The sequence below is a fragment of the Podarcis melisellensis genome (genome assembly GCF_964234715.1).
Source record: "Podarcis melisellensis genome assembly, chromosome: 7".
NCBI lineage: Eukaryota > Metazoa > Chordata > Lepidosauria > Squamata > Lacertidae > Podarcis > Podarcis melisellensis.
The window spans coordinates 37555753-37578638 of NC_138539.1; the positions used below are offsets into that span (position 1 = coordinate 37555753).

Below are 22886 nucleotides of genomic sequence, written 5' to 3' on the forward strand. Positions count from 1 at the left end.
TGTTTCTCAACACAAACTACACCTTAAGGAAGACTCAGGGCATAGTATTGAAGTGAAATGAAATGAAATATTGTGGACAAAAGGTTATATAACAGCCTAAAGGATCTGTAAATTAAATTAAACTAGCCAGATCAATATACAGTTAGGCAGGAGGAAAGAGGTTACTCCACTTTCTTGGCCATGTTTACAGGCAACATTCCCTCAGAGTAAAGGACTGGAAGAAATATGTCCTCCTTGTTCCTAGAATTGTGGGCACATGACTTGATGAGCACAAACCAATGTGAATGTCAACCAGGTCAGTGTTCAGCCCAATGTGCAAGCAAAGCCCAAATGCCATCCCCAATGACCCAACACAAGACAATGTAAGGTGATCAAAGAGTGCCCCTCACTAAATACCACCGTAATTATTTACTCCACTCTCTCTTGTATTATGTTTCCTGCCTGAACTAACAGCCACTGGAAGAGATCAATGCCAGGTAGTTCACCTCCTCCTAAGAACAAAAAAAAAAGCTCAAATAGAGCTCATTGCAGGCCAGCAAAGAAAAGATTTCAGGCTTCCTCTGAAGGGTGGACCCCATTGTACTGATAGAGGAAGATATTGATGGATGTGACCAGGGGGAATGTAAGCAACCCAGTGGTGATCTTTCGGCACCCATTTCTATCCAGTTGGGGGAATCCTCTGAAAGCAAGCCTCTCTTCATTTCCCAGTGACAATTTGCCCTGGCAGATTCTCAGCTGGGTTCAAACAATGGATGAAGTAGCACACGGATGAGCCCAGAATGAAATGGACTGGCCACTCAGTATGACACTGACAGCTCCTGGCAACTGGCCAGATCCATAAAAAAAGGGGGGGAGTACGTTAGATATAGCACTTTGCTTAAAAGTGAATATAAAGTTTGAATGCATCAGATTGCCATCTTCCAATGTCCCAGATCTGGTGGGATGCCCATGAGAGCTGCAGCTATGGCTGTACCTATGCGAAAGGAATGCAAACCAAACTGAACTGGATCACAAGCTATGGCTAATTGGGCAGTGAACTGTCCAAACTTCAAATTGATCCTGGGAGAGGAAAAGGTGACCCACATACAGGCCGCGTGGCCAGATAGGCTGCAAGTGCGGTCACAGGGCATAAAGGTACATCATGGCAATTCTCGTTCATGACCTTGGAGCCAAAGCCTTCTGGCCCATCTTGGACTGCCTTAGGAGAATGCGTACCAACCCATCTGCGAACTGGACATTCTGGAACAACAAGGCCTGCCCTAGACATAGAAAGTAACTCGTAGGCCCAAAGCCCCACGAAAGGCAACCAATGAAACAGCAGGAAACAGCTGAGCTTCCAAAGTGAAAGAACACAGGGACAGCAGCAACAATAGAGCATCTGGTATTATGGGCTTACATTTATCTGGTCTGTTCTGCTCTTGGTCCTAAAGTGGATGGGACATAGAGGTGGTCCTGATGTCCCTGAACTCCTGGTGATTAGGTAAATATGGCTGCCTGGTACAGGGGGCCAGAGTGGACAAAATGTCCAGTTAAGGTATCAATTGCCAAGGTTTGCTTGGCATCCTCATCAGGTTGTGCACAACACCCAGTGCCAGCTTGCGGAACCACCTCTTCTGGAACCAACAGACAGCATCAGCTATCCAGTTATTCTGTGAATAGGATGCTGAAGTCCAAGCAGTGCAAAACAAATGTATGCACCAAGGCAAACGGGAGGGCTGTAAGTTGATAATGTTGGGCTACAGCTACCAACATGGGAGAAAATACATGGAACATAGCATCAGCTGTACAATGCTTTGCATACAATTTGACCCTGGATATCACTCCCAAACCACTGCCATCCTCAGCATCATATTCAACTGGAGTTTGGTTCCAACAGCAACTCCTGATGCCAGAATTCAAAGAAAGTGGGACAAGGGGCATGTGACCTTGTTCTTTTTTCGTGATCTCTTGTAGGCATTTGATGCCATTGATTATGGCATTGTCCTGGACTGTCTCTAAGGAATGGGAATTGGGGGCACTGTATTACCATGGTTCCAATCCTATCTTTAGGACCGATTCCAGGGAGTAGCACTATGTTATGGGATGCTGCAGGGAGTAGGCAATAGAAGTTTTGGGGAGAGGTACCATCAGTATGCTGACGACACTCAGCTCTCTTTCTCCATCGCATCTGAATCATGAGAGCCTGTGCATTCCGTGGGCCATTGCCTGGATGCAGTGGTGAAATGGATGAGGAAAACCAAGTTGAGCTTGGATCTTGCAATGTCCGACAAATTTGTCAGTTGCTTGTTCTGGATAGGTTTGCACTCCCCTTGAAGGAGTGGGTTTGCTGTTTGAGGGGTTTCTGGATCCAACTTTGTTCTGGAAGGCTCAGTTGAGGACCCTCTGTCTTTTCTAGGCCTAAGTAATTTCAGGGTAACCAGGAGACGAAAAGACAGCTACAGGAAACAACAAGAAATTTACACTGATCAGGGCCCAGAGCTCCAACAGTAGGTCAGCTAGGTCATGGGCTGTTAGGGCAGATCCAGTCTGGTCCTGTTGGGCTCAAAAATCAGTCATTAATAAAGATGGATATGTCTTACTGGGAAGAACAATGCAAAGTAGAGTATGTTCACTAGCAAGCTTCCTGTGAAAAATTCACTGTATTCATACACACTTAGTGGCAACTGGGATGGGGTGGGAGCTACAAATAAGGAAAAGGGCAGAAGCACACATACATGCCCATGGCTTTCATAGCAACTCCAACCTATTAAGCAATGTGCAGTGATCCCAGGAAACATGGATCCCTCAAACACATGGTCAATCAAGCACTCTCACAGACAGTTTTTATGCCCCCACGTGACACTGCAAGCAAACACTTGTGGCATCCTTTCCACACAGTGTTCATAGAACCTCGACTGCAACTCCCCCCACATCATCTTCCTCTGCATGCACACAGCAGCCACACAGTCAATTTTAAAAATAAAGCAAAAGAAGTGAGGTCAGAGCCCAAACACGCACAGAGAGGGGCATTCCATTGGGTAAATTAATGGAGCATCTAACCTCCTGTCTGGGTGAAAAGATGGGCTTCTGCTGGTGGAGACAGGTTTCCACCAGCATGGGTTCCTCTCTGTTCTCTCTCTCTCTGTATCTGTCTATGTGTGAATGCCCACCGTATCCAAAACCCAAGCAGCATATAGAGATTGAAGATTGAAGATTGTCTGGCAAGGCACTATGGGCTGTATCAGGCACCCCCAAACTCAGCCCTCCAGCAGTTTTGGGACTACAACTCCCATCAAAACTGACCACTGGGAGTTGTAGTCCCAAAACCGCTGGAGGGCCGAGTTTGGTGATGCCTGGGCTGTATTTTTATCATGATGCAAACTTGAATATCAACCTATTGTACTAGAGGCTTGACTTGAGGAACACTTGTCCAAAAGGTGGTCACCTCAGCACTCAGCCTCACTCTATGAGCCAGAACATGTGAGCAAAAGGGGAACTAGCATAAAGTCCCCCTTCCATGAAATCCTAGTTGATCAGTAATCTTTGGAATGAAGACACTTGTATAGTATTCACACTATTTCCTAAATGAGAGCTATATAAAATGCATTTTTCTATTTGGGGCTTTCTTTTAGGGACAAAGATGTTTTGTGATGTGCTCTTATTGAGAGATTTCAAGAAAGCTGAATGTTTGGAAATTCTGAAGAAAGGCCATTTACTGGGCATTGCCCCTGGTGGAGGTAGAGAAGCAAATTTTAGTACTGACTACAGTTTAATGTGGGGTAACCACACAGGTTTCGCTCGGCTAGCTTTGGAGGCAAAAGTGGTGAGTGATCTTTGGGCAATTTGCATTGTCCTCACAATTATCCTGGATATGACATACTGTGTTGACATCCTTGATCTAGCATCCTCCATAGCCGAGGATGGAGTGAAATGATATCTGGAGAGCCATGGATTCCCTACTCCTGCTTTTTAAAAAAGCTATTGAAATCAATGTTTAATAAGAAAAACAACTTTTTTCTTCTTACTCTCTTCAATTCCTCAAAATCTGGGGGACAGCTTGTGAATTTTCTTCATCTGAGATATTTGAATAGATCTGTCAGGAATTCTGAAGCCAATCACGTCTGGCTTGTCATTAATGCCAGATGTTAATCATTCCTTCTAGTCTTTAACAAAAATTAAGGTGGAATGGTTGGGGTGAAGTAATTAACCAGCTCTCACCTTTCTGTTATTGTTTATTTCCTATTTTATTCTTTTAGCCCATCATCCCTATATTTGCACAAAATGATTCTGAAGCATTCAGGACCTTTGGAAAGACAAGTGAGTTAAATTTATTATGTTCCTTGGTTGATCAAGATATCTAATTTCAGGCAAAATACATTTTAATAATATACAATGGTGTTTTTTAAAAAATGAATATCTATTTCCTACCAACTCTCAAAATGCCAACTAATTTCAAATTTGATATGGGGTCGCATTCTTTCAGAATATTTTTATAGAAATCCTCCCCCCCCAAAAAAACATTTATAAATACATTGTTAACAAATACAAAAAAATAAAAAAATCCTCCCAGTAGCACCTTAGAGACCAACTAAGTTAATTATTGGTATGAGCTTTCGTGTGCATGCACACTTCTTCAGACAGCTGTTTCGACTACAGCAGATCAACATGGCTACCTACCTGTAACTATAGTTAACAAATAAATACTTTAATAACCTGCCTGGAATAAAAATAAAAAAGAAGAAAAGGGAAATAGGAAAAAGCGTACATATCAACGTACATAGAATAGAAAAGGATATAAAAAAGAAAAGAAAAATAAATGAACAAAAATTAAGCAAAGTTTAACTATCGAAATAATAACTTAGACTGCCTTAAGACCTCTATCTTTAAAAAAATCTATTTGCTATAATTCAACCCTATAATAGTATTTCTTATATACTGTACAGTGACCTTCAGAATGGGTTGAATCTCTTTACTTATTTGTTACTGATGTTGGCTTCCTTCTGCCTCATTATGATTTCAATTCGAATTAGTTTACTTTCCCCCTTGTATTTAATATTTTATCCTCATCTTGTTATGAGGAAACAGTATGTCACTATTGGTGGAGTTATTCAAGACACAACCAAGTCTTAGTAGTATAACCTTGTTTCATTAAATAATTGTTGAAACATTCCCATTCTTTTTTGACTTTGTCTGCTGATTTGTTTCTTATTGATTCCACCATTTTCGTTAGTTCCAAGTACTCGCAGAGTTTTAACTGCCATTCCTCTCTTGATGGGATAAATTCGCTCTTCCAATACTTAGCCACTAGCACTCTAGATGCAGTCACTGTGAATAGGAATATTCTCTTGCTTACTTTTGGGATGTTATTTGTTAAGATCCCTAGTAAGATTGCTTCCGAGGGTTTTTGTAATAGAAATTTTAATATTTTTGTTAATTCCTCGTAGGTCGTGTCCCAGATTTTTTGATTCCTGGACACATCCACTACATATGGAAAAAGGTTCCCTCATATAATTTGCATCTCCAACATTTATTATCATAATTTTTAGTCATGTTGGCTAATTTTGAAGGGGTTAAATACCATCTAAATTGCATTTTCAGAAACTTTTTTTAAATTACGTAACATGCTGTGAATCTTAGATTCTTTCTCCACAGCTCTTCCCATTTTTGTAATTCTATAGGATAACCCAGATCTTGCACCCACTTTAGTATCACTTCTTTTACTTCTGGAACTGCAAATCCACTGCTGTCTCTAATCTCTGTTAGTAATTTTATTCCAGGTTTTTTACCCTGCCAAATGAATTTTGCCAGATCTTTTTGCCACTCTTTAAAACATTTAACTCCACTGATTATTGGTAATGTTTGGAATAGGAATAACATCTTTGGTAGCACTGTCATTTTAATTATTGACATCCTGCCCCACAGTGACAGATTTAACCTCCCCCAAATCTCCAAATCTTTTTTTATTTCTTTCCATTTTTTTACAAAATTGTAATTTTAGAGGTTTATATTTTTTGTTGTGATCCAGATGCCTAGGTATTTCACCTTATTTGTTATTTTTAATCCTGTTTTAGTTTCCAATCCTCTTTTTTCTTCTTCACACATGTTTTTCACGAATAATTTTGTTTGGTCTTTGTTTAGTTTAAAGCTGAGACTTTCCTGAATTCATCCATTTTTGTCAGTGTTTCTAATATGCTCTCTATTGGGTTCTCGGTGGTTATGATGATGTAATCTGCAAAGGCTTTGAGTTTATAATATCTGTTGCCCAAATAAATACCTTTTATTTTTGGTTCTTTCCTTATAGCTGTTACTAATGTTTCTAATATGGTGATAAATAAAAGTGGCGAGAATGGACAGCCTTGTCTAGTCCCGTATTCAATGTTAAATGTTTTCGTTAGTTCATTATTTATGATTAATTTTGCTTTCTGGTTATTATATATTGCCTTGATTCTGCAATATATTTTATTTCCTAATTTCATTGCATCAATGGTGTTCAACAAGAAATCCAATGATACATGATCAAATGCATTTTCAGCGTCCACTAACATCATTGCTGATCATTTATTCCCACCTACCCCCAAATATTCTAATAAATTGATAATTGTTCTTGTATTGTTATATATTTGTCTTACCGGGAGGAAGCCGGTAATTATTTTATTTAATACTGTATCTTTTTTAATCTGTTTGCAAGTATTCCTGTAAAAATTTTGTAATCCAAATTTAGTAATGAAATTGGTCTATTCTGAAATTGGTTTTTGGTATTCATCAGATCTGCTCCTTGTTTCGGGATCAAGGTTATTAAGGCTTCTTTCCATGACTCCGGTGTCTTCCCATTCTCTAATATATTGCTCATAATCTTTTTCAGGGTTGGAAGTACGGCCTCTTCTAGTTTTTTTAATAATAACTAATTGAAATTCCATCTGGGCCCGGAGATTCCCCAACTTTTGTTTGTTTTTCATTACTTGTAGTATTTCTTCTATTTTGATAGTTGAATTTATATATCTATGTTCCTCTTCTAATATTACGAGTAATTTGTTTTGTTATAGATAATCATTTATTTTACTCTCATCTTTATCTTCTGATTTGTACAGTTTTTTTATAATAATTTACAAAGCACTGTTTTATTTTTTCTGGGTCTACTATCTCTTCCCCTTGATCTATTATTTTACCTATAATTTTATCTTTTTGCCTTTTCTTTATTAACCGGGTTAACATCCTGCCAAGCTTGTTGGCCGAGTCAAAGCTTTTTTGTCTCATCCATTTGATATGGGGTCGCATTCTTTCAGAATCTTTTCCCTTTCATACACAGGGTTGGCAAGATGGGTATATGAGAAAACTCGATGTTTACTCCTTCCTGTATATGGAGGGTTTCCAGTGAAATTGAGGACATATATTGGAGAACCCATCCCATATGATCCAAATATAACTGCCACAGAGCTGGCTGAAAAAGTAAGTACCAGGAAATATAAAACAGAATAATCTTTCCTATTGTTTTTTCACTTTCTCAGTTCTAAATTGTATTCTGCATACTGGCTTCTCATTCTGTATGACCCAGAGCTAGGCTTCATTATATATATTTTTTGTGCATTATATTGATCACTCAGCTTTTCCTCTGCTTAACTTGTTGAGACTAATTAAATGCCCTCTGAGCTACCACCTTTGAACTTTGAACCCCCAACAAATTTTTAGAAATAGAATCATAGAATCTTAGAGTTGAAAGGGACCCAAGGGTCATCTAATCTACTCCTCTGCAATGAAGGAATATCAACTAAAGCATCCATGAAAGATGACCATCCAGCCTCTGCTTAACCTTGTACCTACGGGACCGCCTCTCTTGGTATGCCCCACGGAGGACCTTGCGGTCTGCAAATAACAACATCCTAAAGATTTTGGGCCCCAGGGAGATCAGACTGGCCTTGACCAGAGCCAGGGCCTTTTCGGCCGTGGCTCTGGCCTGGTGGAATGCTCTCTCACTAGAGACTAGGGCCCTGGGGGATTTGACATCTTTCTGCAGGGCCTGCAAGACGGAGCTGTTCTGCCAGGCCTTTGGTCAGGGTTCTGTCTGACTCATTTTCTCCTTGTATAAGAACAAGCATGAAAAATAAGAAAAAGAGATAAAGGGAATTATATTAGGCAAGGATGTTTTCAAAATTAAAGCTTTTGCGGATGATATTATATTAACAACTGAGGAGTCAGAAAGCAGTTTAATGAAAGCATTGAGAATAATTAGTGAGTTCAGGAAAGTAAATAAATATGTCAAAAACAAAACTTATGGTAAAAAACATACAGGAATTAGAAAAGAACAAATTACAGAAGAAATTAGGTTTGGAAATTGTTACAAAACAAAAGCAAAACATTTATGTATAGAATTGACGATGAAAAATATTAATCTGTTTTGAAACAATTATGAAAAAGCCTGGAAGGAAATTAGAAGAGATCTAGAAACCTGGAGTAGATTAAAGCTGACATTAATGGGGAGAATATATATAATTAAGATGAATTATTTACCCAAAATGATATATATGTTCCAAACAATACCAATATTAATTAAAGAAAATTGTTTTGATGAATGGAGAAAATATCTAACAAAATTCATATGGCAAACCGAAAAACCACACATAAAGTATAAACTATTAACAGATAAAAGGGAGAGAGGAGGACTCGCATTACCAAATTTAAAATTATACTATGAAGCAGAATGTCTGGCATGGCTAAAAGAATGGATTATATTGGAAAACACTAGTATTTTAAATCTAGAAGGTTTTGACAATAGGTATGGATGGCACGCCTACCTAGCGTACAAGACAGTTAAGGTACATAATGGCTTCAAAAATCATAGTCCCTTTATGGATCTCTCCATTAGAAGCCCATGCAGTTAAAAAACTCAATATGAATCCAAACTGGGCAACATATAGACAAATACTGGAAGAAGACCAAGGAAAGTTAAAATTAAAAACATATGAAGAATTGAAACAATATGGAATGGATAATTGGCAATATATACAATTAAAAAGTGTGTTTAAGGCAGATCAAAGAAAAGGTTTCGCCAAAGAACAATTAAATTGCTATTTAGCACCATTATATTACAAAACAATAGGAAATTATTATTGAAAATTTACACTCTATTATTGGACTATGATTTGATGGATGAAGAGGTAAAAGAAACAATGGCCAAATGGGCAAAAGATATCGGCCACACTATATATTTAGAACAATGGGAGAAACTCTGGTGCGACAATATCCGCTTTACCACCTGCTATACGATAAAGTAAAATTTTGTTTAAATGTTTTACAAGTGGTATTTAATTTATAATTAAAATCCAACCTTTGTTGGAAATGTAACAAAGAACCTGGAACGATAATTCATATGTGGTGAGGTTGCAAGGAAATAAAGAAGTTTTGGGGACTAATACATGAGGAACTTAAGGAAATGCTTAAAAAAACCCTTGATAAAAAATCCTGAAGCTTATCTGTTAGGAGTGGTAGGCAAAGACATACCACATATGAAAAAATAAAAAATTGTATGCAACAACAGCTGCCAGGGTAGTGATTGCCACTAAATGGAAATCTCAGGACACACCAACAAAGGAAGAGTGTATTTGTAAATTAAGTGAGTATATAGAATTGGCAAAATTAACTTCAATTATAAGATATCATTCAAATCAAAAGTTAAGAATGGAGTGGAAGTATTTTGAAGATTATATGTCAAAATAGTGTTCTAAAAATGACATGCTAATAGGCTTAGAATAAAAAATGTAAGCAATAACAAAACCAATAAAGAAAGAAGGAAAAATCAGAATTTAACAAAAATAATACAATGCAAGGGGAAAAAAGTAGAAAGAAATATAAAGAAGTGGAATTGCTGTGGAGGGAAGTAGAGGGTGGGTGGTGGGTTTTTATAATTAATTGTATAATTATGCAGCTGTTGTAATATAGATATTATATTTTATGTGAGGGAATCATTGGGAATTTTGGTTATTATGTGTATATGTTAAGTTTCAATAAAGATATTTTTTTTTGGGGGGGGGGGGAAGCATGAAGGAGGTTGCCAGCCCACTCAATGGTGCTTATAATATCAGTGGTAGCAGTTGGTAACCGCTTTTAAATCTACCCTGAAGATTTCCACTTGTCCAGTTTTAATTTTAATTTGTTTGAATTAAATGTGGGACGTATCTTAATTTATTGATCGCTTGTTTTATGCATATTGTCTTATATGATGTGAGCCGCTCTGAGCTCAGCTTTGGCCAGGGATGGCAGGATACAAATAAATTATTATTATTGTTATTATTATTAAACACCTTCGCAACCTCTCAGGGGAGACTGTTGAACTGTCAAAACAGCTCTCACTGTCAGAAAGCTCCTCCTGATGTTGAGGTGGAATTTCCTTTCTTGCAACTTGAAGAGTGGCCATGGAAACCCTGTCAGATGGGTGGAGTATAAATTAAAAACATGATGATGATACAGTGGTGCCTCGCAAGACGAAATTAATTCGTTCCGCAAGTCTCTTAGTCTTGCGAGTTTTTCGTCTTGCGATGCACGGTTTTCCATAGGAATGCATTGAAAATCAATTAATGTGTTCCTATGGAAACCGCCTTCCCCCGACCTCTTCTGGCGGGCGGCATTTTAAAATCGCCCGGGACAGCGGAGGACTTCTCCGCTGTCCGGGGCGATTTAAAAGCCCCTGGGAAGGCAGGCAGGGGGGACAAAGGCTTTCTCGCCCCGCCGCTCGGCTTCGGGACATCGTTCCGATGCCGGGCGGTGGGGGGAGGCGTTCCTGCCCCACTGCCCGGCATCGGGACGATGCCCCGAAGCCGGGCGGCTGGGGGAGGCGTTCCTGCCCCGCGCCCCGAAGCCGGGCGGCTGGGGGAGGCGTTCCTGCCCCACCGCCCGGCATCGGGACGATGCCCCGAAGCCGGGCGGCTGGGGGAGGCGTTCCTGCCCCACCGCCCGGCATCGGGACGATGCCCCGAAGCCGGGCGGCTGGGGGAGGCGTTCCTGCCCCACCGCCCGGCATCGGGACGATGCCCCGAAGCCGGGCGGCTGGGGGAGGCGTTCCTGCCCCACCGCCCGGCATCGGAACGATGCCCCGAAGCCGGGCGGCGGGGGGAGGCTTCAAAAGCCGTCCGGGGGCTTTTAAATCGCCCCGGACAGTCCCGGGGCGATTTAAAAGCCCCCGGTTAGGCAGGCAGCCTTCAAAAGCCTGCCTTCAAAAGCCGTCCGGGATAGCGGGAAGCGCTTCCCTGCTATCCCGGACCGCTTTTAAAATGCTGGCGGTGGGGAGCAAAGCCTTTCGCCCCCGCCGGCCTTCCTGGACCTCTTCTGAAGTCTGGAGGGGGGGAAAAGGCTTTGCTCCCCACCGCCAGCATTTAAAAAAAGGTCCCCGAGATTTCCCTATGGGCTTTCGTCTTGCGATGCAAGCCCATAGGGAAAATCGTCTAGCGAAGCGTCGCAAAAACCGAAAAACCCTTTCGTCTTGCGGGTTTTTCGTCTTGCGAGGCATTCGTCTTGCGGGGCACCACTGTAATGATGATTATAAGGCATTGGTTTGCGTCCTACCCTGCAGAGCAGGAGAAAATAAGCTTACTCCATCTTCCATGTGACAACCCTTAAGATATTTGAAATGGCTGTCATAACTCTTCTCAGTCCCCTCTTTTTCAGGCTGAAAATACCCAGCTACTTTCACTGTGGCTCATAAGGTTTCCTTTCCAGACCCTTAATATTCATGGTTGCTCTTGTCTCCCGCAAGAACTTTTGCTTTCATTCTTGCTTCTCCCTCTTCTTCCCCACATCTAGTTCCAGCTTTTGGTTGCTTGTTTGAAGGGGTGGAGAAGTAATTTATTTTTGCGGGTGTGTGGGGGTTGAATTCTTTGTTGTCCTGTGGTTCCTTTCTTTTATTTCACATTGTTGGGATGCAGTCATCGTCATTTGACAGTGGTGTGGTGTGTTTGCTCCTACCGCGTTAAATCTGTACAGATGAGAAAGTTGTGGAGAGAAAGATTAGCTTTACTGAGGCATTATTGTGTTAAGGGTGCCCTTTAGGGACCTGCCAAGGCAGCATGCCTAGTAGGACTTGCATAGGTCCTCTTAGGCCTGGTACATGCATTTTGGCTGAACACTGCAGAGCAGGTTCTGGGTGAGCATTATGGGTTCATGCTCAAGGTTCAATATGCAAGGAGACAGTAATTTCCTCCCTATCCTTTGCTGGGGAGCCAGTTGCATATGCCTTAGGATCTGGAGAGATGGTTTCCTGCCACAATTAGCTAAAAATCCTTATCTGCCCTTACTTCTGATCCCAGAAAGAAATTACATATTGTGCTTTAGCTGGAAAAAATTGGATTTTTAAAATGCTACTGGGTCTGACTCCTTTAGCTTTTTCCTGTTCCTTTAAAGGTAAAGGTAAAGGTACCCCTGCCCGTACGGGCCAGTCTTGCCAGACTCTGGGGTTGTGCGCCCATCTCACTCAAGAGGCCAGGGGCCAGCGCTGTCCGAAGACACTTCCGGGTCACGTGGCCAGTGTGACAAAGTTGCATCTGGCGAGCCAGAGCTGCACACGGAAACGCCGTTTACCTTCCTGCTAGAAAGTGATCCCTATTTATCTACTTGCACCCGAGGGTGCTTTCGAACTGCTAGGTTGGCAGGCGCTGGGACCGAGCAACGGGAGCGCACCCCGCCGCGGGGATTCGAACCGCCGACCTTTCGATCGGCAAGCCCTAGGTGCTGAGGCTTTTACCCACAGCGCCACCCGCGTCCCTGTTCCTTTAGCTATAACATAATGTATTCCTTTGTTTTTGTTTTTTCAACAGACCAAGACTGCACTTGAAAATCTTCGGGATAGACACCAAAAAATGCCAGGAAATATATTAAGAGCTCTTTCAGAACGATTTGATTGTTGGGATACTGCCAGGGAGACAAAGGCCATCACTGCCTCCACGTCGACTCCGGACGTCCATCGATCTCCCGTAGATACAGTATCAGCAATTAGCGACACGAGTTCCAGAAAATAGCCTTCCACATTCCAGAACTGATGCACGCTCTTTCAGCAGATAATGCACAGCGAAAGATGCACAGCAGGAGAGCATATTTACAAGTTTATTCAGCGTTGGTCAGAACAAAGACAAAACATGACTGCCTGCTTCGGTCTGCTCAGGCACACACAGTGAAACGAAAGCAATAGAAAACATAAACATCCTGTGAACAGGAAATACGCAGACTCTGTGACTCACATAGCCTGCTCCCTTTTAAGGTGGAACGGAAATATCCTAACATTGATAAGGGTGACAAAGCTAACTAGTCCATATAAAACAAACCATAGTTCTGTAATAGGAAAATTTAATAAATATGTAATTAAAACCATATAAACATACAGTGGTACCTTGGTTCTCAAACTTAATCCGTTTCGGAAGTCTGTTCCAAAACCAAAGCGTTCCAAAACCAAGGTGTGGTTTCCCAGGAAAGGTAATGCAAAATGGATTAATCCGTTCCAGACAATTAAAAACAACCCCTAAAATAGCAATTTAACACAAATCTTACTAGCTAACGAGGCCACTGATCCATGAAATGAAAGCAATAGACCAGGCTGCAATCTACTACCAACAATAAAAAACTGGCAGTGATCTACCAATTGGCATTGGAGGGAGCAGCACGAGCGGTGCGTGAAGAGAGAGTTCAAGTGGGGGGAGGAGGAAAGGAAGGCAAAAGTTCTCTCTCTGAGGAGCCAGTCTGCTTCTCTCCTCCCACCCCCAGGCCAGCATTTCTGGATCCCTCCCCCCCCCCATACACCCAGCACCCCTACATCACCTTCTTCAGGACTGGCACAAGCAGCCCCTGCCAATTGGGTGCATTCTCCTCACTGAAGAACTCTTACTTTATCAGCGGCTCTAGCATCCTCCCCGCACCGTCCAGAGCCCTGTGAGGGGATGCCATGGCAGTCACTTCTGGGGCCGATCCGCTTGGCGTTGCTCTGGGGCCCAGAGCGGTGGCCGCAGGTGACACCCGGTACTGGAGGTTGCTGTGGCAGCAGGGCGTTCCCTCACTCAGTGGGGGCCATGGCAGGACAGCTGGAAGCAGAGAAGGGGGTCTACTGCATCAGACCCACACAGCTACCTACCAGAATCCAGAATGACTGTAAAATTATTGAAGTGTATAAACCTGGAAATCATAAATATTTTTATTTTTTTATTTTTAAGAGCTATGTGTTGCTTCTCTCCCTTTGGGAAAGTGAATTCTCAAACTTATTGTTAAATTGAGCAGAGAGAGAGACAGATTCCTTGCCAGTGATGGGAGATTGAGAATTGGAGTAATTGTTCTGCGGTATTATGGCAGTGGACAATGTTGTAGTGCAACTTTTGATTTTGTTTGTAATGTATCATTATTACTTGTTTTAATATTAAATAAATGTGCAAAAAAATTAGGGAAGATCAGAAACCTATGGTTTTTTTCTTTTTCGGTTCTATTTGCCTTTTACTTCCCATGTTTTAATATTAAATAAATGTGCAAAAAAATGAATAAATCCCTCTTCACAGGGATCTCATGTTTTGAAGTTCTCATCCTGGCCACCAGGGGGCATACACAATACCAGGTTTTTTTTATCTGCCTGTGGTTTTTATCTGCATTTTAGTAGCTTTTAAGTGGTTTTAATGGCTTTTAATGGGCTTTAAGTCTTCTTCTAGTGATTCATTAAGCGGCTAGTGAACATAAGTTACATGTGCTTTTTATGTTTTGCAGTTCTGTTTGGCTTTTACAAGCCATGGATATTTGTTCTAATGACTGAATCATAGACAGTGTACTTCAAGTACTATTCCTACCTTTACTCCTTACTCAAGAACTGGTTTCGTGTGACACAATATGTTATTGTGCATTATGAATGTTCTTGTAGGTGTGACTCCATATTTTATGTTTGATTACAAATGGCCACGACTTCCAGGTAGCAGCCTCCCCAAGCCTTCTCTCTTTTTCACAATGCTTGGTTTCTTCATACAGATGGCACACCCACCACAGTCTCTTTAAACCTCCACATAGTGGGACGTGTATCCATACTGGTGGAAATTAGCCTACAAAAAAGTGCACCAGACAAACCTTCTGCTGCTCCTAGAGAGGTGACCAAAGTCAAGGCAATTTAGGCTTACCAGGAATGTACCGTATTTTTCGCTCTATAGCACGCACCCGACCATAATACGAACGTAGTTTTTAGAGGAGGAAAATCTGCAGGCATGCCATCCGTAGGCATTCCCTCCATAACATGCACAGACATTTCCCCTTACTTTTTAGGAGGAAAAAAGTGAGTGTTATGGTGCAAAAAATACGGTAAGTAAAAGGTTTTGTTCATAGAATCATAAAATGTAGAGTTGGAAGGGGCCCAACGGATTGTCTAGTCAACCCCCTGCAATCTCAACAAACAATCCTTGCTTAGTTTTGCAAATGTCAGTTCCTGTGTAAGAGTCAACAGAGAGAGAGAGAGAGAAATGCTGTCTTGTCTGTGTGCATGTGTAAAAATTAGTTGTATGAACATCTTAGCCCAGGGGTCCTCAGACTGGTTCACTGTCCCTCAGACACTCTTGGGGGCTGGACTATAGCTTGAAAAAAATATGTTCCTATCCACACTGCACATATTTTATTTGTAGTGCACAAAAAACAGGGGGGGGATACAATATTTAAGATGAAGAATGATTTTAATCAACATAAACTTATAAGTATTTCAATGGGAAGTATGGGCCTGCTTTTGGTTAATGAGGTGGTCAATATCGCTAATGCTCGTCCCTACAACCCAGCCTACACATGGATCACCCTCACCCCATGGCCCAGCCTACATGCAGGCCTTCCATGACCCCATCCCCACAACCCAGCCTTTACATGTGTCCGCCTGCATACACTCATCCCCACAACCCAGCTTATACACGTCTCCCTAACACCCTTCCACATGACCCAGCCTATGCATGTGCTTCCCTAACCCAGATCCCCACAACCCAGCCTGCACCCATGTCTCCTTAAGACCCATCCTCATGAACAAACTTGCCTGTCTGTCCCCCTAACCGCCACCCCTCCCAGCTTGCACTCCTATCCTCCAACTCCAAATCCCCACACACCAGCCTGCCCACATCGTTCATAGTGCCCGGCAACGAGTTGCGCCCAATCACCACCATCACCTGGTGCATCACAAACTCTATGTTGTAGCCCTGCAGGCACACCAGATCAGGGGATCAATGCTGGCACCAGGCCCTGGGGAGGTGAGGCGGGCACCCCGGAAGGTGGCGCATCACGCTGCAGCACCAGCAAGGCCCTCACGTCAGCCCTGTCCTTGCCAGTGGCTGCAGCCATCTCAGTGCAGTGGGGGGGGGGGCAGTGGAGGCCGAGGCAGGCAGGCAGGGGCAGGCGGTGACTATGCACTGCAGGCCTCTGGGGCAGGGAAACGGGCGGATGGGCAGGGAGAGGCCCAGGATGCCCCAGCGGCACGCTCACAGGCGGGCAAGGAGGCTACAAGCGGGAGATGGGGCGCATGGGGCCCAGGGCGTGTGGGGCACCTCTCTCCTCCGCAATCCCTTCCCGACCCCGGGCGAGCCGGGTTTAGGACCCTGGCAGGCCGGATCCGGCCCGCAGATGTAGTTTGAGGACCCCTGTCTTAGCCTGTTTCCACACTGTCGACTTAAAACACAGTTGGATATTTGTTTCTTTCAGTCGGGGTTGATTTGAAGCTGGTTTATGGGGAAACAAATCAACACACAGTATTTCATAAGAAGGCATGGGATAGATATGGATGGTAGCTAATGTCAAGTGTAAAGTAGTTAACTCTACACCTGGAAGTATAAAAGCAGAATATTGTTTTCCTTTTGGTTTCCCTCTCTTTCAGTTCTAAATTGTATTCTGCCTACTGACTTGCTCATTCTATACGACCAGAGATAGGGTTCATTATATAGTCTTTTGTGCATTATGTTCATCACTCAGCTTTCCCTCTCCGTAACTTGTTGAGACCACAAAAAACCTATGCATTTTAGGTAGTGCTGCACAAAGTTCTGCTCATGCAATAGGACTTCTCCCCACCAGGTGCCCCAGAATCTGCCCCAGAGGGATCCTCCCCCCTCCCCCAGTGGAAGACCCAATAAGCACTGTACGCTCTTAAGCCTCAGTAAAACTATTACTAAAGAACTTCTGATGCTGTGTGATTTATTGCAACTCTGCACGTGAATGTGACTCCATGCTATTCTGCTATTTTTACCCATGCCCTGCTGTGCCGTTTTCAGGCATGGAACCAGGGGGCGGCTGTTTTTTGTCACTAGCCCTGTCAGCCCTTGCCATTCTAAGAGAACGAGGGAGGTGTTCATAGTGAGTTCAGGCACCTCTTTTTCTGGAAAAATAGCATTGAGCATAGTGAAATATAACTCAATAGCATTTCTGCAGTTTTCCTCACATAGCTGGAGGTAACAACCATGCAGGAAAATTAATACGTACCAAGGACCTAGACAGCATAATGATGATACTAAAACACTCACTTGCTGGATCATCACCTTGTCGTTGTGAGTAGGGTTGCACATTTCTAGGACCCTCTCCAAATATCAATGAGGCTTAAATTGTCTGCTATCTGAAAAAAGGCATTGGGTATCGCTTTTTCTTTTAGTCATATCCCATTCCAGGGAAGCTACACTATTCATATCTCCCATCAATATGATATTTCAATTCATATTTTCCAATAGAATTTCTTCAAGGCCAATTTTTTCTCATTTGGTGCATATACACCTACTGTATTAGCAATATTTTTTGAGTTATCAATATTCTTCCTTGTTCCTCTTTGGATCCAGTTCAGGTTTTATATACATTACCACGCCTCTCTTCTTTGTTGCATCAAAGGCTACAAAGTCCTTTCCCAATATTTTTATTAATCAAAATCCTTCTATGTTTCTTTACAATGTGTGTTTCTTGAAAGCAAATCACATCCAAATTTAATTTTTTAACCACATGTTCAATCTTGTTTCTTTCAGTTTTATTATTAAGTCCATTTACATTCATTTTGTTTGTTTATTTGTCTCTTGTCTCAACCTCTGTTGGTTCTTCTTCCTGTCCTGCTTCCAAACCAAATGCCCTTTCTCCTGCTAATTCTTTTTCATATTTTCTCAGAATTAGTCTGCTTCAGTGGGATCCCAACACCTTTGTTTTCTTCCTTTATGTGTAAAAGATTGTGCATCAGGCTGTACCCAACAATAAGGGATTTTGTTATATTTCAGTGTATCTGCCAAATATTTGAAATTTACTCTTTTCTTTAACAACCTCATCAGGATTTATTTCAAGATTCTTATTTTCTGCCTGACGATCTGGAGATTTTTCTGGTAGTGAATCTGTATTACTCTGTTCTGAATTCTCTTTGCTAAAAAAAAACCCAAACAGTCACTCAGCAGTTTTTTTGGTTTTTTTGCTTTAGCCTATCTAGATTTCTCATGAAAAATTTTGTCCACTGCCACACTAACCGTTTCTTCTTCCAATTCAATCATGTTAGCAATTTTATTATTTTTTCCACTTAATTCCACCATCACATCTTCTGAAAGACCTCTGAGACAAAGAATCAGATCTTTTTGATTTAATTCCAAAGCAGAGGTCTGAGTTTCTGTCAATTGAGAGTGGGGAGAGTTGAGCTCAACCTCTCAGACACCTTTCGGTTCTAAGTGACTGGATAAAATCAGAGGGCAATGGAAGGGCAAGAGGGGAAATGTGGGAGTTTGGCGTCCTTCCTGCTATGGGAGGGGCAAAACTTGTATTGGCCATGATTTTATCAGCAAAGGAAAAAAAAGGAAAGGAAAATAATCTCTTTCCCCCTTCTTCCTCCCCTCTTACCCTTCTTCCTTCCTCCCCTTCCCCTCCTCCTTTTAAAGGTTCAAAATAAAAAATATTTTTTCCAGTTATTATTTAAAATAACTAAATCATTTTAAATAATTACACTGATATTTTAAACTTTAATTCTCAATTTCTATATGAAAAGAAAGAGGGGGAAAGAAAAATAAGTAAAGTAAGAAAAGAAAAACTTACTTTCTCACTACTTGTAATTTTATCAGAATGTCCTTTCTTTTGGTAAAATTTTCATTTAAAAAATGAAAAACAAAGTAGAAAAACCTGTTATCATTTTTCCAGCCACACTGCGCTATTATGTTTCCGTCCTTGTTCTCTTACTCTGCTTTCCCACATTGTACTTCCCCCTTATCTGTTATTTTGATTTATTTCCTGTTTTCCCTCGTTCACTACAAATTATTCACAAGATTTCACAGGATATAAGAAAAGAAAAAAATTAATTAAACAAAATAAGAAAAGGCTTTAATGCCAACTTTTTTCTTTTTTAACTCAAACAAAGGTCCATATCACTTAACAGTGTGTATCTTTCTTCAGCCTCTTCAAAACGCCCTTGTATTATCCACTTGTATATCGTCATAAGAAATAACACACACACATACACACACACACACACACACACACACACACACACACAAAGTTTAGAGTCTTTCAAACCAAGTCTCCTTTCCCCCTTTGTATTGTTCAAAGAGTCCACCCATTGATTCATATAAAAAAGAAAAGAAAATTACATTGCCTCCAGACTATGTTTAGTGTCTGTCAGACCCAAATAATAAAAAATAAAGAAAATAACCATCCATTTTGATGTTTTTTTTAAATGTCAGAGCCTTTCCAGATCTTATTTTAACATTTTAAAACCAAATTAAATCCAAGTCCACAGTGTCTGTCTCCTTTAGTTCATAAAAAGGAATAAAGGAAATAAAAAACAATCCTTAAGATATTGAAAACAGCAACCCACAAAGTCCACGTTGCAATTTCTTCTCTTTCCCTCCCCAATATTTCAAGTTCTTTGCAGTTTGGCTCACTTGCTGGAAAATATTTATAAAGCATAAAAGTTATGCATCCAGTACTTAAGCAAATCACAGTTTTAGCTCAGTTCATAGACTGGAATGCTTCTAAAAAAACTATTAGCAGTATTTTTTTCCCGTTCTTGTATCAGTCCCAGCAGATTTTTTCCATGTAGTTCAATACCTGTGTTTGGGGAGAGGGGTGGGTGGATCTCCTCTTTACCACCCTAGTGTGGATCCAATTATTTTATTTTTGATAATTTAAATGTCTTTACCTTGTCAAATTTCTTTTATTTTGAAGGAGCCGTTGCTTCAATGGCAGCTCTTGAGGCAGTTTGCTGTGGGTCTTGATGGTGCTGTGTGTCTGTGCTCAATCTCGGAGCTCCCATGGCTCCCTGCAAAGCTTTGGGAGCTTCCAGAGAACATCCTTTGACACTGCTGGACCCTTCAGAACCCAAACTTTTCCTTCAGACTTTTTTTGAGAAGGTGCTTTACACATGCTCCCTTCCCATCTCCTCACAGCAAGCGGGCTGTTCAGGACGAGTGGTCTCCATCATCCGCCATTATCCGCAGTCGACCTGGAAGTCACTAGTTATTAGGTTGATAACTACTAGCCATCAAAGTTTTCTCTGCTCATTTCAGGAAGCAATCTCCAATAGTCATGAAAAAGCATCTTATATTATTAGACTATGAAGCAGAGGGAGATTGAAAGTTTCTTTTCTTTCAAAGCCTCTAAAGAGTGTAGGAAGAGCTTGTTGGATCAGGCCAATGCTTCAGGAAGCATTGTCTAGTCTTCAATATTCATGAAAAAGCATCTTATATTATTAAACCAAGGAGCAAAGGCCTCTTAAGAGCATAAGAAGAACTTGCTGTATCCAGCCAGTGACCCATCTAGTCCAGCATGCTGTTCTCACAGTGGCCACTTTAAAACATTTAAAAACTGCATTAGGCTATTGTCATAAAAGTCTCCAAGAGACTCCTGAAAGAGAAAAGCAAGGACCCCTGCCAAATCTCTGCTGAAAAGGTGTTCCACAGTATGGGAGTGGTGACACTAAATGCCCAACATCCGGCTGCGGCGGAAGACACCATTGGTGGAATCTTTTGAGGAGCTGGTGATGGTGTTTATAAGTGGTTCATGTTTCACAAGCATACAGTAAGGTTGGTAGTACAATAGCTTTGTAAACAAGCATTTTGGTTTCCCTGCGAAGGTCCTCAAACACTCTGCACGGGAGAAAGCTTCAATTGCAGAGCTCAGGCGATGCTGGATGTCAGCCCTTGTGGAAATATAACTACCCAGGTAGGAGAAGTGAGCAACACTTTCCAATATTACACCATTGAGTTGGACTTGTGGCACTTTGGGGGCTTGTTTTATGCTTGTTGATGCATCACTTTGATTTTTTGGAAGTTGCATAATATGCCAAGCATTTTGTAAGCTTCTGTGAAGATATTTAGGATGGTTTGGAGGTCATCGTCTGAGTGTGCACGCACTACGTTGTCATCAGCATACTGAATCTCTTTGATGGAAGTTACGGTAACCTTACTCTTTGTTTTCAGCCTACTCAGATTAAAGAGCTTTCCATCTGTTAGATATATAATTTCTACTCTGGTGGGGAGTTTCCCTTCGACAAAGTGTAGGATAGAATCATGGCATTAAATAGAATGAATAGAGTTGAGGCGATAACACAACCCTGTTTAACACCTGATCGCACTGTGAATGGTTCACTTTGAGAGCCATTGTTATCTGTGCTTGTTGCTGTCATATTATCACGGAGGAACCGAATGATGTTATCTGGGCATTACGATTTACAGTGTTGAAGGCCTTAGTCAGGTCAATAAATGCCATATACAGGCAGGTATCCCATCAGGTTCGCTGGCTTTGTTGTTTTTCATCTCTAATTTGTTTTTGCGGAATTTGTGAGAGGACTTCAGCAGCTACAGAGAGTTGTGGTTAAGGAGATGTTGGTAATGTTCTTTCCATCACAGTGCAATAGCTTCTTTATCTTTTAGAAGTGTGGTACTGTCTGTTGAGCATAGGGGGCATATGCCATGATTTATTGTCCCATAGATGGTCTTTGTGGCTTTAATGAAACTCTGTGCATCATGAGTGTTGGCTAAGTGCTGGATCTCTTGAGCATTTTTTTATCCAACAGGTGTTCATGGGCTGCAACAATGGATGTTTTTATTTTGGTCCAGTGTTCCTCAATGTTATCAGGGAACTCCAAAAGTAGATGGTCCTAAAGAGTAGTTTGGAAGCAATCCCACTTAATGGGATCTTGAAGGGCTTCAGTGTTTATTTTGCGCCTTGGTTTCCTTCCTTGAAGCCTGCGTTGAGGTATAATCTTGATAGCCATTGCGGACCGTATTAATCAGTGATCTGTCCAGCAGTCGTCGGCACTCCTCATAGATCTGGTAAGGAGCACATCATGCCAATCTTCAGCTTGGACAATTGCATTGTCTAAGAGGTGCCAGTGGTTCGACTGAGGGTGCCTCCATGATTTAAATTTATAGTCATATCTTGGAAGTTGAACGGAATCGGTTCCGGATGTCCGTTCAACTTCCCAAAATGTTTGAAAACCAAATCATGGCTTCTGATTGGCTGCAAGAAGCTACTGCTGCCAATCAGAAGCCATGGAAGCCCCGTCAGACATTTGGGTTCCAAAATAATGTTCACAAACTGGAACAATCACTTTTAGGTTTACGCCACTGTTGGAGCCAAAATGTCCAAGTTCCAGGGCATTCGGAATCCAAGGTACGACTATATCTCTCTCTCTCTCTCTCTCTCTATATATATATACAGATATATATTTGTTGAAAGTGTGTGTTGGTAATAACAAGGTTGTGCACTGCACATAGAGTCAAAAGAAAGATTCTGTTCTGGTTGCTGTTGCCAATTCCTTCTTTCCCAATAGTCCCAGGCCACAAATCGAAATCTTGCCTAAGTATTGCATTAAAATCACCCAGGAGGATAATATTATCCTCCTTAAAGGGTAAAGAGGACCCCTGACCATTAGGTCCAGTCGTGACCGACTCTGGGGTTGCAGCGCTCATCTTGCTTTATTGGCTGAGGGAGCCGGTGTA

The 22886-nt window shown here is 41.6% G+C and overlaps 2 protein-coding genes across 4 annotated transcripts in view; one reads left to right on the forward strand and one right to left on the reverse strand.

Annotated features, from left to right (window-relative positions):
* LOC309374806 (DGAT1/2-independent enzyme synthesizing storage lipids-like) overlaps positions 1–22886 on the reverse strand; it is a gene marked incomplete at its 5' end in the record, with an annotated part of 204787 nt that overhangs the window by 29102 nt on the left and 152799 nt on the right. The window lies entirely within an intron of this gene.
* The window catches only part of LOC309373416 (DGAT1/2-independent enzyme synthesizing storage lipids-like), a 112592-nt gene that overhangs the window by 6698 nt on the left and 83008 nt on the right, over positions 1–22886 (forward strand). For 2 of the 3 annotated variants that reach the window (XM_081917617.1, XM_081917618.1), the window contains exons 4-6: positions 3612–3802; positions 4236–4296; positions 7286–7425. In XM_081917617.1, the coding sequence (XP_081773743.1) occupies positions 3612–3802; positions 4236–4296; positions 7286–7425 (392 nt within the window). Of the gene's footprint in view, positions 1–3611; positions 3803–4235; positions 4297–7285; positions 7426–21086; positions 21106–22886 lie in introns of those variants that run through there. The other variant, XM_081917620.1, reaches the window with a different exon arrangement.